The sequence below is a fragment of the Lycium barbarum genome, chromosome 12 (assembly GCF_019175385.1).
Source record: "Lycium barbarum isolate Lr01 chromosome 12, ASM1917538v2, whole genome shotgun sequence".
NCBI classification, from domain to species: domain Eukaryota; kingdom Viridiplantae; phylum Streptophyta; class Magnoliopsida; order Solanales; family Solanaceae; genus Lycium; species Lycium barbarum.
The window spans coordinates 61,279,469-61,291,575 of NC_083348.1; the positions used below are offsets into that span (position 1 = coordinate 61,279,469).

Sequence of the window (12,107 nt, forward strand, 5' to 3'; positions counted from 1 at the left end):
ATGAAAAAAAACGAAAAACAAAGGATTTCACTTTATACATCTAGAGTGCATTTGGTACGAAGGAAAATGTTTCTGACCAAACAAAAAGTTTCAAAAATTATTTTTCTGATATTGGTAAATAAACAGAAAAATGTTATTTCAAAAATGTATATGAGGGTTGATATGGGTGGAGGGGGGATGAGCGGTGAGGGTGATTCATGAATGGGGGATGAAGGGGTCGAGGGTACTAGGGGTGAGGGGGCAGGGAGGAGCAAGGTCGGGCGGGGGGAGGGGGAGACAATTAACATGTAATGTCGTCTACGAAACTTATTTTCTCTACACTTTCAAGGAAGTCATTTTTCTGATTTTAAAGGAATTTTTTTTATAAAAAAAGATACTTTTAACCAATCAAATATGAAAAAATTGTAAAAAAGAGAAAGTTTTTTTCTTCATACAATTACACTCCCTACTATTTAAACGCAATAAAGTATGAAATATGCCTTTACATAAATTGGAATATAATTAATATAATTTTTTATAAACATGGAGTGTGAATATTATACTAATGCTTTATCCACTTGGATATTAGCACACACTTGGTACTCTACTTCTTACTTTCTACTTTTGCTTATAGTTTTTAGAACCGACCAGCTGACTTATCCTTCAGACTATGTGTACTTTGTCAAACTCCGGAACTTTTTAACATATTGGCAACCTCCAAGTTCCAACTACACTCTATGATTGGAACCCAAACAAACAGTACCTAATGACTAAACCCATCCTTAAAAAAAAACCAAATTAAAAACAACATACGACTTCTCTCATTGAGTTACTACTCACTACACCACAGCTGTAAACCCGCACGTGTCTTTGACTTCCCTTTGACTCCCTTAAGAAGCTTCGAAAATTCAACGTTTACTTACAAAGCCCTAATTGACACAAAGCTCGATCACTACTCTCACACTTGCAAAATTCAACCCCATTTTTCTGAATTACATTACCTCATTAGCTCAGGTGAGTTTTTTTTTTCTTGTGTGTGTGTGTGTGTTTTTTTTTTTTTTTTTGGCTGTTTGGAGTGAAATTGAGGTTTATGGGGTTTATTTTTTTGTGATCGTGATTACACTTGTGGGTTTGATCTTGAACTTGATAATTTCACTTGGGGTGTAGTAAAGTTTGTTTCTTTTGGTTTTTGTTTGTTATTTCTACTGTTTCTTGCATAATTCAGTGTCAATTTTAGACTAAGCTTGTTTGCTTACAATTATGTAATTGAGATTTTGGACTTAACTGTTTCTTCTACAATGTATAATGATGAGTTCATCTGTCTTATAGCCTGTTTGACTAAGTTTCTGGGAAGCTGAAAGTGTTTATTTGAGAAAACTGAGGTGTTTGACCAAGTTTTTAGAGTAAAAATTAAGTGTTTTTTGTGCAACAGCGGAAGCTGTTTTTCACAAGCTAAAAACATTGTTTTTCCCGAAAACACTTTTGGTATTTTTCACAAGCTAAAAACATTGTTTTTTCCCGAAAACACTTTTGGAACATTGATCAAGCAGAAAGTACTGCTCTAATATTGGCAAAAGTGCTTTTTAAATTGATTAACCTAACAGAGAATGCTACTCTCCAAAAGTAATTTTTTGAAAAACACTTTTCAGAATAAACTGATTTTGGAAGTTTGGTCGAACAGGCTATTATTCTGGACTCTTCTAGTAACTTAAAACAAGCTTTCATTGGATTGAGAGTGCAGTAGCCGCGTCTTACCGAACTTAATGAACTCTTTCCTTCGTTTCATTTCTTTCAGTTGAAAATATGGAATTTAGAAGCTTATAAATCATTGTTGCAATTGGAAAAGCATATTGAGTTTGATTTTTCTTCTTCTGTTTACAAATTTTCTTGCAGAATTTGATTACACGGGATATAGGGAGCATGTACAGTGGATTTTGTTGCTGAGATCAGCTTCCTTAATGGATTGAACGGAGGTGCTCTTTATCCTATTGATTCCCTGGTACTTTTCTTGATTATCTGACTGCTTCTGTTAAAGGTTCAAAGTGAATACGGGAGTGAGAATGTCTATAAATCGGCATTGTCCCCGAACTGACACTTATCAGCTGAAGCTTCGGATTGAAAAGAAGATTGGTCAACAAAGGGCAGATAAATATTTTACTGTATTAAGCAAATACTTGAGTCTAAAGCTTAGCAAGTCAGAGTTTGAGAAGTTCTGCATTGGTTTGTTGGGAAGAGATAATATCTGCCTTCATAATGCACTTATGCAAGCAGTTTTAAGAAATGCTTGTGCTGCTAAGACACCTCCGCCGAAAGTTCCAAATGGATATCAAAAAGGCACTCTCCAGTCGCTATGCAGGGATGTGTTTCCTCAGTCTCCTAGAAAGGGGAGAACTCCTACTCTTCGTGATCGCAGATTCAAGGACCGGCCCTGTCCTCGCGGGCCCCATTGGAAAACTCATTCTGCTGCTTCTGAAGATAATTTACCAAAAGCACAAGAGCATCAAAGTAGAAGCCATGTAACTGCTCCCCTCGGCATCTCCCTCAGTGCTAGGGGAACAAGGAGAGTAGTATATCACAGGTCGACCCCACATGGTATTGAAACTTGTAATAGAACTCGTGAGTTGCCTGACTCCGACTCTCTCAAGAAATGGTTGGGACAGAAGTCGGAGACGGAAGGCCTACAAATATCAACAGATGCCATAAATGTGTTGAATAATGGGCTTGATGTTTTCTTGAAAAGATTAATTCAGCCTTGTTTGGACTTAGCAGGCTCAAAATCACAACACAAGCGCATCCATGACCAAGCTGTATCTGTTTCAAATAAAACAAGGCCCATAAAATACATTCAGAAGCCGAATGATCTCTTTTCTGTTTCAATGCTGGATTTCCGCTCTGCAATGGAGTTGAATCCCAGGATATTGGGGGAAGATAGCCGAATACATCTTGAGAAACTTTCCTTGCATGCATACGAAGAATCATTTGTCGAGTAAAGCTTCGTCGTCGTTTATAGCTATGCAAAATTTTGGATCAAGGTTAGGTTGTGTATACATCTCAGAGCTGATTATTTCTAAATTGAGAGTTGTTATTACCTCATAAAGTAGCAAGATATCAATACCTGTAAGATTGTAGCCATTACAAATAGAGTTAACTAGGCTTCTTTAACTAATATTATAGTCTTTTAATGTAACTTACTGTTGTTTGTTAATAAAGCTTAATTTTGTATATCTGTACCGTTATTTTCTTAGATTCTATTCCTTTGCCCCTTCCTTCAAAACAAAGGGAAAAGAAATGTGGGGAAAAAAAGTTGTGCCGTTTTTTGTGAAGTATGGTTTTAAAGTTGAATCTTCATGTAGAAGGATCATTTACACTTGTATCCCTTTTAAGCGACGTCTAAGTTGCTTGGACTCGGGTGCGGGTGTCCGATACGAGTGTGGATCTAGAGGTCGGATCCTTCATGATCTAAATTTTAAGATTCGGGGATACGGATCCAGATATGGATATGGGTGTGAGGATTCAGCAAAAAATAATTCAAATATCTAAAAATAGAGTTATAAAACCTAAATTATGAGATATTATGTGGAAAACTCGAGGAGAAAATATTGATCAAGAGGAGAATCACGGGAGGAGATAAAAGGAAAAGGAGTGACATAGCAGTTTCTATATAGGAGGTATTCCATTTTCTTCAATTTCACCATAGCTTTTGTTTTGATTACATAAATTAAATCATTGAATCTGTCCAGAATCTCTCTCGATTTTGGTCGAAGTAACCAAAATTGGTTGACCAGATCGGGTACGGATCGCACTCCCTCACCCACACCCACACCCACACTCATGTCTTGTCTGCACGGGTGCGGCACCAAAAGTGAAATCCGAGCAACATAGAGCGACGTGCACATTTGATCTCCCTACTCTTAAATTAAGCTCGCAAGATCTTGAGTGGAGTGTGTCTAGGAGTCGAATTGATACAAAAAGATTTCGATATAAAATCCCAATTAGACTAAGCCAAGGGCTAAAGAATTGCTTAACTGCCTGCTTCGATCTTGTAAATGGAGTAATTTATTTAAAGAATACCATCTTAACCTCCTGTTTTCTGTTTCCTGAATTAGTACCTTATTGTCTTACTATGAATCTGGAATACAGTCAATTATCTCATCATGCAGCATGATCCTGAAGAATACTGAAACCACTGGTGCTTTCCTTTTGGAAACGCAGATGATAAGAGTTGTATTTTTAATGCATTGGTGAGATAGTCAGATGGTTTTCTTCTGAAGTGTATAGTAAAATGCTAAGTCTTTCTGTTCTTGCTTGTGATATATCAGATAAGAATCGGATTTGTAGCTTCTATAATGGCATCATTGAACTAAAGCAATAGCCATTACAATCAGAATAGCCGAGCCAGAAATATCACAGGGCATATTTTTTAAGGCAGAAGTTGAATACTTATATATTACGACATGGCTCACAAAATCATTAAAACAAAGGAGAACAGAAGATAGAAATATAGATAATCCATTAAAGCTTTTCAAGAATTCAGATAGTGCAATCTACTTCAAACATAGCTGCATCATGATATGGAATAACGCCTATCTCTACTCGGTTTATTTTTCTCTTTGCTGGGCGATGACATCATGACTTCATCAGCTCCAAATGATTCATACAGTTTCCCAAACTTTCTGGATACTGCACTTATGAAAGATTTTCTTGGCAAACGAGGCTTATCCGAAGGTGGAGTAGTGATCCCCAAATGGGTGCTAGCAGCTGATTTGTCATCACAGTTTTCGGTATCTTTCAATTTCATTTTCATTTTCAGTAGCTCAAATTTTAGATCCTGATTTTCTCTTTTCAGACTTGAGACTTCATCTGTAGCAAGGGGAACGTCAGTAGAGAATTTAGATGGAAGAGAAGAAAGATCTGCCCCTACTAGACTAACATCCATAACTTCACGAAGGCGTTTTTGCTCGTTGTAAAGTACTTGCATAACAGTCTGAACAGGAAGCCTCTCATTCTGAGCAGCATGTGCACAAGCTTCTCGAGTTAGCTTTTGACAGTTCATAACCTTGCAAACTATTTTCCTCTCAATGTCACTTAGAGCTGGATGCGCCTTCAAATTGTGCAAAGCTATAAGATTAGAGACAGGTATCTCCGATAGAGTTATTTACTTAAGTTTTGGTTTTGTGTGTTCACAATATATAATTTCTTACATTATCATGTTAAAGCGACGTACAACAGTAGATAATTCTTCATAGCTACCCTGATATAGCAACGTAGAAAATTGAATAACATGCTATAGCATGTTTGAAAACATGACCTGCCCAACCTGCCCTAGTTTGGGCTGGTCATTCACCGGCCCAATAATTAGCCCATCTAAAAATGGGGTTATGTAGCCTAAATTGGCCCATAAGAAACCTTGTTAAAATCTTTTCAAAAAGACATTTTTATTTGATACGTTATATATATCCATAATAAAGAAAAAACTGTTTTATTGGGTACTTAAAAGTTATAAAAGAACAAACAAAGAAATTAAAACTTAGTTAGAGTTGGGGGGTTGGTTATGACCCCCTTCTTGGCCCATTTCAACCCAACCTGCGCAGTTATTAATTCAGCCCATTTTAACCTACCCATTTGGCACTCCTAGTTTGATGTTTCAAAACTTTTTCTTGCTGCAGCATGACAGCAGCTTAACTATATACCTTATCAAATGCAACTAATTGTCAAACTGTACATCTGATCTACAGATGAAACACTTGAAAGAACATCGATACAGAACATGAACATGTTTATGATCTTGTAAATGCCTAGACAGAAAAATGTGATCTCACCTTGTATACTGCAAAATATTTTCTTACTTAACTGATAATGGATTTATGCAAGAGATCATAATGATTCAAATACCACTTAAAATCCCAAATTACAACATTTTCCACTGTTCAGGTGCAATCTATAAATCCTTTATGTCATTAAAGAACATACTCCCTCTGTTTCAATTTATGTGAACCTATTTCCTTTTTAGTCCGTGCCAAAATGAATGACCTCTTTCCTAATTTGGAAATAAATTCACTTTATGAAATGATTTACAACCACACAAATATTCAAGACTTATTTTGAACCACAAGTTTGAAAAGTCTTCACTCTTTCTTTAATGTCGTGCCTAGTCAAATGGGTTCACATAAATTAAAACGGAGGGAGTATTTCAATCAAGGTACTAAATCAGTTGGCTATAAATATTACTCCTTCCATTTCAATTTGTTTGTCTTAATTTGACTGATCACGGAGTTTAAGAAGCACAGAAGATTTTTGAATCTTGTGGTCTTAAAGATATGTATAATGTACCAAAATGCCCTTTAATCTTGTGGTCTTAAACATGCCATGTTGGATGCTGAAATTAAAGAGTTGCCAAATTGGAAAGAGGGATTCTTTCTGAAACAGACAAAAAAGAAAAGTAAGACAAAAAAATGAAAAAGAGGGAGTTCTATTTAGCAGTTATACCTTCAAATACATGTCAATGGCTTTGTACATCATATCTTCTATGATCCTTGATTGCTCTGGAATGACTTCAGCAACACTAATAAACTCTGATACAGAGAGATTACTGTCAGAGGCTATTTTAGCAAGATAATCTTGCATGAGTTTCCCAACTTTCTTCTTGTCACTTGCCGATGGAGACGCATTCTCTTCGTTGATGAAGCCTAATCGATTTCCCACCATTTCATACTCTAGAAAATTCTTCATAATACGTTTCACGGTTTCAACATCAAACAATGTGTCTCCAGTTAATGAATATGAAGGAATTAATAAATCATCTAATATGGCCTGTCCAAGTTGCAATGACATTCTCCTCTCCAAATCGAACCTGCAAGCAACTGTGGTTTCTAGATATATTGCAGCTCGGAGAAGCATTGAGAGAAAGCTAACTGACAAGGCATTTTTCTCCCTCGGCAATAGACTAACAATGGTTTCTAAAACAACCCTTTTTTCATGTTCTTTTCTAGCCTCAACCTTTTTCCTCCCATTTCCTGATGTATCCTGGAATTACATCATATAAACAAAATATGAGATAATTACAGTCCAATGCCTTTTGGTGATCAAATTTACAAAATAGCCAACAATTGTATAGATTATGTATATTAAGTATAAATATACAGATAATATACACATAATATACATAATCAGTGTATATGTTTTATATATTTTGCTAGTACCCGTGATTAATTTTGGCCGGCCGGCCAAAAATAAAAAAATCCCAATCAAATATTTCATTTAACAAAATAATCCAAACTTATGGGATGAGGCCTGACCAAACATCGAAGGGATTTCTGCGCATATAGCATCAATACTGGCCCAAGTGCATACTGTTTGAATCCCCTTGCCATCATGGCAATCAAAACCCTTTGAAAAAAATCAATTCTTAGGATAGTTAAATCCTCAGCCCACAAATCAACACTTGGCTTCCGATTTGAAAATGTGGAGGAAGTCAAGCCATTAACGTCAACCTCGATTCTACCTGACTTACATAATTGGCTATCCTTGCATACTATGTATGCGATTGTGTCTATGCTTCTGTTTACCAATTTTATATCTTCTGCAATGGGAAGAAGCTTTTCTGAAGAGTGCAAAATGGAAACTGAACTTGCAATGCTCTTAAGTGCTACTTGATTTAAGTAGGCCTCTGTTAACCCTACCAAATTTCCAGCTGCATAGTCATCTGTCATCTCAAGATATTCTGCCACACATCTAAGCGATGCAATGTTTTCTGAGCTTATCTCAAAGTTTATATCATAACAAAATTTTGCTGCAAATTCAAATGCCTCTGCTCCACCAGGAAGGTCAGGGATTTCAATTGCAGAAAGCTTAGCGTCACTGGTTTTTGAGACGATCTTCCTTATGTATCCACACTTTGAGACTAGTGGGAACTGCATGGACACAACAAAGATTGCTCTTGTTGATATGAGAGTTTAACATCTATACACTGACAGTATAAACAATTTATATTAGGTCACCTAAAGATAACTTCAAGCAACTGCTCATGGTAAGTAACTAGTTACAGAAAAGCAAATCTTGATGGCATTTCTTGTTCAAATTATTTGGAATTTCATAGAACAAGGAGAAAGGATGTACCTTGTGCAGAGTAAAGGAAGTTCTTCCAACATGAACAGTTATATCACTTGGGATATCCTGGGATAAAATCCTGTATGTAGATATTAAAACGGTTACTCATTCATAGAAAAACTGCATAAAGAGTAGGTGGAAAAGGACACTGTGAAACAACAACAAAGGGAAAAATAGAAGTGAAGATAGAATACCATTCGGAGGTCCTTTTCATAACATTGGAAACAAGCTCTTTTCTCCTAGTCGATATCATGTTAACATGAGTAGAGGGTTGTGCAGTCTCCTCTAAACCAAGATCCATCTTGGCCAAGATTATAAAGTACCTTGACGTCGTCTATTTTATAGTATAATTCTTGACAAAGGAAAAACCTGTCCTAGGTATGTCCTTTGCTGCTTCTTTTGGTTCAAATGCATTAGTATATATTATATCATCAGCCACCAAGATCAATCAATAAGGTTGGCAGAATTCCTATTATAGGCCCGAATGATTGATAGGACTATGGAAATTTCTCCCTCGGTCCCAATTTTTCTGTCCCAATTTATGCGAAGGTGTTTGACTCGACACATAGTTTAATAATAATCTATATATAATATAAAGCTAGGCATAGACAATCTTATGTGGCATCTCTCTATGGCCTCCATGGACATTTATCTTTTTTCTCCTTTTTTTGTTTTTTTCTTCCTTTTTCCTATGTATCTTATTATTAATTTCTTTAAGATTGAATGTCCTAATTATTGTAATTAAGAAGACTTAAAAGGTAGTCTCTTTGTCTACCGTGGCAAGTCATTTTCTTGCCTATAATTAATTGCCACATATAATCTTTCTGGCTATGAAACGGATGCAATGCAAGAATGTGATAATCAATTATTATGATTTGAGTATTGCCTTTTTTCATTTACCGTTAGTGTTAGTGTGTTGCCTTTCTCCCCTATTTTTTATGCAATTTGTTGTAAGAATAAATGACTCAATCTATACATATAATAAAGCTAGGAATAAAAAAAAAAAGTGATGCGGCATTTCTTTTTGGCCAAGAATGCTTTTTTTTACCATTTTTGCCAATTTTTTCTATTTTCTTACTACACAAGAATCAATATGATAATTACTACTATTCCATTCATTCCTATTATTTAATTAAGAATTAGAATGTTTCAAAATTTACTGCTCCACCAAGTCCTATTCTTTATTATAATACTATGTACTAATTAATTAAGAACTTAAATGACTCAAAATTTACTACTCAACTACTCCTATTCTTTACTGTAAAACTATATACTAATTACAGTACTAAAATCCGTTGAAATTCTGGAACTATACTCATATGTATAACTCTTTTGTTCCCTCTATAACTTTATCGTGAGCCGAGAGGGGAACGAAGCTATTGGAGTTTTGTGAGGTATATCCTTATTGCTTCCTCTGTTTGTCCATATTTTTCTTTTTCTTATTTTATTTGTTCCTTTTACATTATGTAGTGTTATTTTGGCTGCAATTGCAGACAAATTTGGCTGCAACACACCATATTAGGTTATTAGTCTATACTTATGAAGAAAAAAGTGAGTTAAATACAACTTCATGAGTTTAGTGTCAAATTTTATGATTGCAGTTAATTTGAAAATCTAATTATATTAAGCAAAATAATCCATACCAAATAAGTCTTACAACTGATTATATGTGATGAACATTATGAGTTGCTATTTTATAGGATGAATATGAAATAATTAAGTCTTACAATAATTTTCTTATCTGGTATTATTGTATTAGCGTTCATATTGAAGAGCCGAGTGTTCATACTTGATAAGAAATTTCATATTGTTGAATAAACATGGTCTATTCTCTATTTCCTGAAGCCGAGGTTAGTTTTTGCATTTGAATAGCACGTTTTTGCATTTGAATAGCGCTTACTCAAAAATAAATTCAAATTAATTTTACTCGATGAGTAGTTTGATTTACTCAAGAGTAACGACTCTTCTCAAAGTTTTCTTATGTATGGACTTGTATTTTCATTGCTTTTCTAAGTAATTTTGTATGAATTATTTCATATATGATCTTTATTATGGGGTCAAACTTTTTCTATTGCATATTTTGTACAAGACAACTATTTGTAAATCTTAATGTTAACATTGCAGGGATCGGACGACATCATAGCATTGTATCCGGCTTTTCAAATTGATGATTCTATAAAAGATAATGATGAAGTATGTAATTTCTCTCAAAGACATTATTGCTACTGAAGAAAGTTTAAAAGACTAAGCTTTGGAAAGTTTAACAACAACTCTTGGGAAGAGATTTTTGACAATCTTCACCAAGTAATGTTTGGTAACTTTCTATTTATTAATAAATCAATCTTTCAACTGTGTTTGCGTTATTTTCAATTTTATCATCTATAATTATTCCTCAAAAACTTTATAGATATTAAACTACAAAAAGTATGTACGTAATGCATTTATTTGAACTTATGGTTAATTTTTTTAATATGTAGTCTTTCCTTATACATTTGTTTTTTTTTTTTTTTAAGCAAGTATGTCTTGTATTACTCCATATATTTGCTTTTTAGTTTTGGTATTTTATTTAATGAGACTAGATCAAGGTTTAGTTCACAATCATGAGATGCATTTGGATTTGAAGACAAAAAGCAATATTTGCTATATTTTTTTACTATTCAGGCATTAGAAGAAGAATATTTCATAAATTTAATAGGGTATCTAATAATCGCGCGAAGCGCGGACAAATTCACTAGTTTAATAATAAGAGGAAGACTTTTGTTGAACAAATCATAAATATTTGTGTGACTATAAATTATCTCATTAAGGATAAATTGGGAAGTTTAAAGTTAAATTGTTACCAACTATAGAAAAGTGTCATTCTTTTTTTGACTAACTAAAAGGAAAAGAGTATCACATAAATTGAGATGGAGTATTAGATTGTGTATGAGTGAGCCTGCAGTAGACTCACGAGCGGATGTTACCGGTCTTACGTATGAGACAGTACTGGGGTTAAAAAGGAAAGTAAATGATTTAATTCAGTGTGTGTGGACTTAGGCCATGCAGTTTTATTGGAGAGATGCACAAGACACATTGGCCAAAAGAAAGGAAGTTTCTATCTGGGGATCATTTTCATCCACAAAACTATCACTGGGTCAATAATGTTAATTCCTCTTTTTGTTGAGGTCTCAAGCAAGCATATTCAAACCCCATTGCATTAACTTCGATCGCCAAAAAAAAAAAAAAAAAAATTGTAGCATTTTGGATTGATCAACAGTAACATATGTTGGATTTTATACGAGTGGTGTCAACTTATTGTCACAATTCAGAACGATAGTCATTTTAATTAAGGCTTTACCTTCATATGCCAATTGAATTTTTTTTTTTTTTGGGAAACCCTAGGGATGTAGCCGCTGGATAAACTGTTGGCTGTGCAATAGCTCGCAAACCACACAGGAGATATAAAACGTACTCAGCAAGTCCAGTGTGACGAGCTCTGACTGAGAAGACCGCTGGTGGGAATTGATCACAGGTATCCGACGTGAAAAATCACTCAGCCAACCAACTCAGCCAACTCTTTCGTGTCATCATTTGAATATTTAGTGTGCGTTATTTTTATGTCGGCAAATAGTTAGCCTGTCCACGTTGGGGCGCGAAATGTAGAGGGTCGAGAGTAGTAGTAAAGTCAAATAAAACCTGAACAATGTAGTGGGTGGAGGTAATATGTCTTAAGGAAAAAATACACCACAGCCAGAGGCCAAAGCCCCGCACCACACATTGCATGTCGTGCCCAGTGTGAAACATTGTTTTAAAAGGCAGTGTCAGGACTCGCTCCGGGGCTCGTCTCGGGGCAGGGCAGTGGCAAAACGCCCTGGGGCTAACGTGCGGGGCTTAGTTCCTATGAGGCTTACGCCCTAAGCGCTCAACTGTACGCCCTAAGCGCTCAACCGCCCAACGCCCAGGGCTCGCCTAACAGTTCTTACACAAATTATATTTTAAATTCCTTAATTAAAATCATTCACCCTCATAATTGTTTAACAAAA

The 12,107-nt window shown here is 35.3% G+C and overlaps 2 protein-coding genes across 2 annotated transcripts; one reads left to right on the forward strand and one right to left on the reverse strand.

Annotated features, from left to right (window-relative positions):
• The first annotated feature begins 715 nt into the window (after nt 1-715).
• Nucleotides 716-3,201, forward strand: LOC132623088 (uncharacterized). Its single transcript, XM_060337789.1, has 2 exons — nt 716-993; nt 1,873-3,201. Exon 2 carries the CDS (start codon nt 2,040-2,042, stop codon nt 2,967-2,969), a length of 930 nt encoding a protein of 309 aa, XP_060193772.1. The 5' UTR covers nt 716-993; nt 1,873-2,039; the 3' UTR covers nt 2,970-3,201.
• Nucleotides 3,202-4,457: 1,256 nt separating this feature from the next.
• Nucleotides 4,458-8,538, reverse strand: LOC132623087 (BTB/POZ domain-containing protein SR1IP1-like). The gene is made up of 5 exons (XM_060337788.1): nt 8,280-8,538; nt 8,095-8,164; nt 7,275-7,889; nt 6,466-7,002; nt 4,458-5,080 (listed from the first exon to the last, which is right to left on the reverse strand). The coding sequence occupies exons 1-5, from the start codon at nt 8,384-8,386 to the stop codon at nt 4,544-4,546; spliced, it is 1,866 nt and encodes a 621-aa protein (XP_060193771.1). The 5' UTR covers nt 8,387-8,538; the 3' UTR covers nt 4,458-4,543.
• Nucleotides 8,539-12,107: the final 3,569 nt, after the last annotated feature.

Coding starts and splice junctions, on each gene's coding strand:
- LOC132623088 (XM_060337789.1), top strand. CDS start 2,040: ATGTCTATAAATCGGCATTGTCCCCGAACTGACACTTATCAGCTGAAG.
- LOC132623087 (XM_060337788.1), bottom strand. CDS start 8,386: ATGGATCTTGGTTTAGAGGAGACTGCACAACCCTCTACTCATGTTAAC. Junction 8,165..8,279: donor ATGAAAAGGACCTCCGAATG/GTATTCTATCTT, acceptor ATCTACATACAG/GATTTTATCCCAGGATATCC. Junction 7,003..7,274: donor AGAAATCCCTTCGATGTTTG/GTCAGGCCTCAT, acceptor ATGTAATTCCAG/GATACATCAGGAAATGGGAG.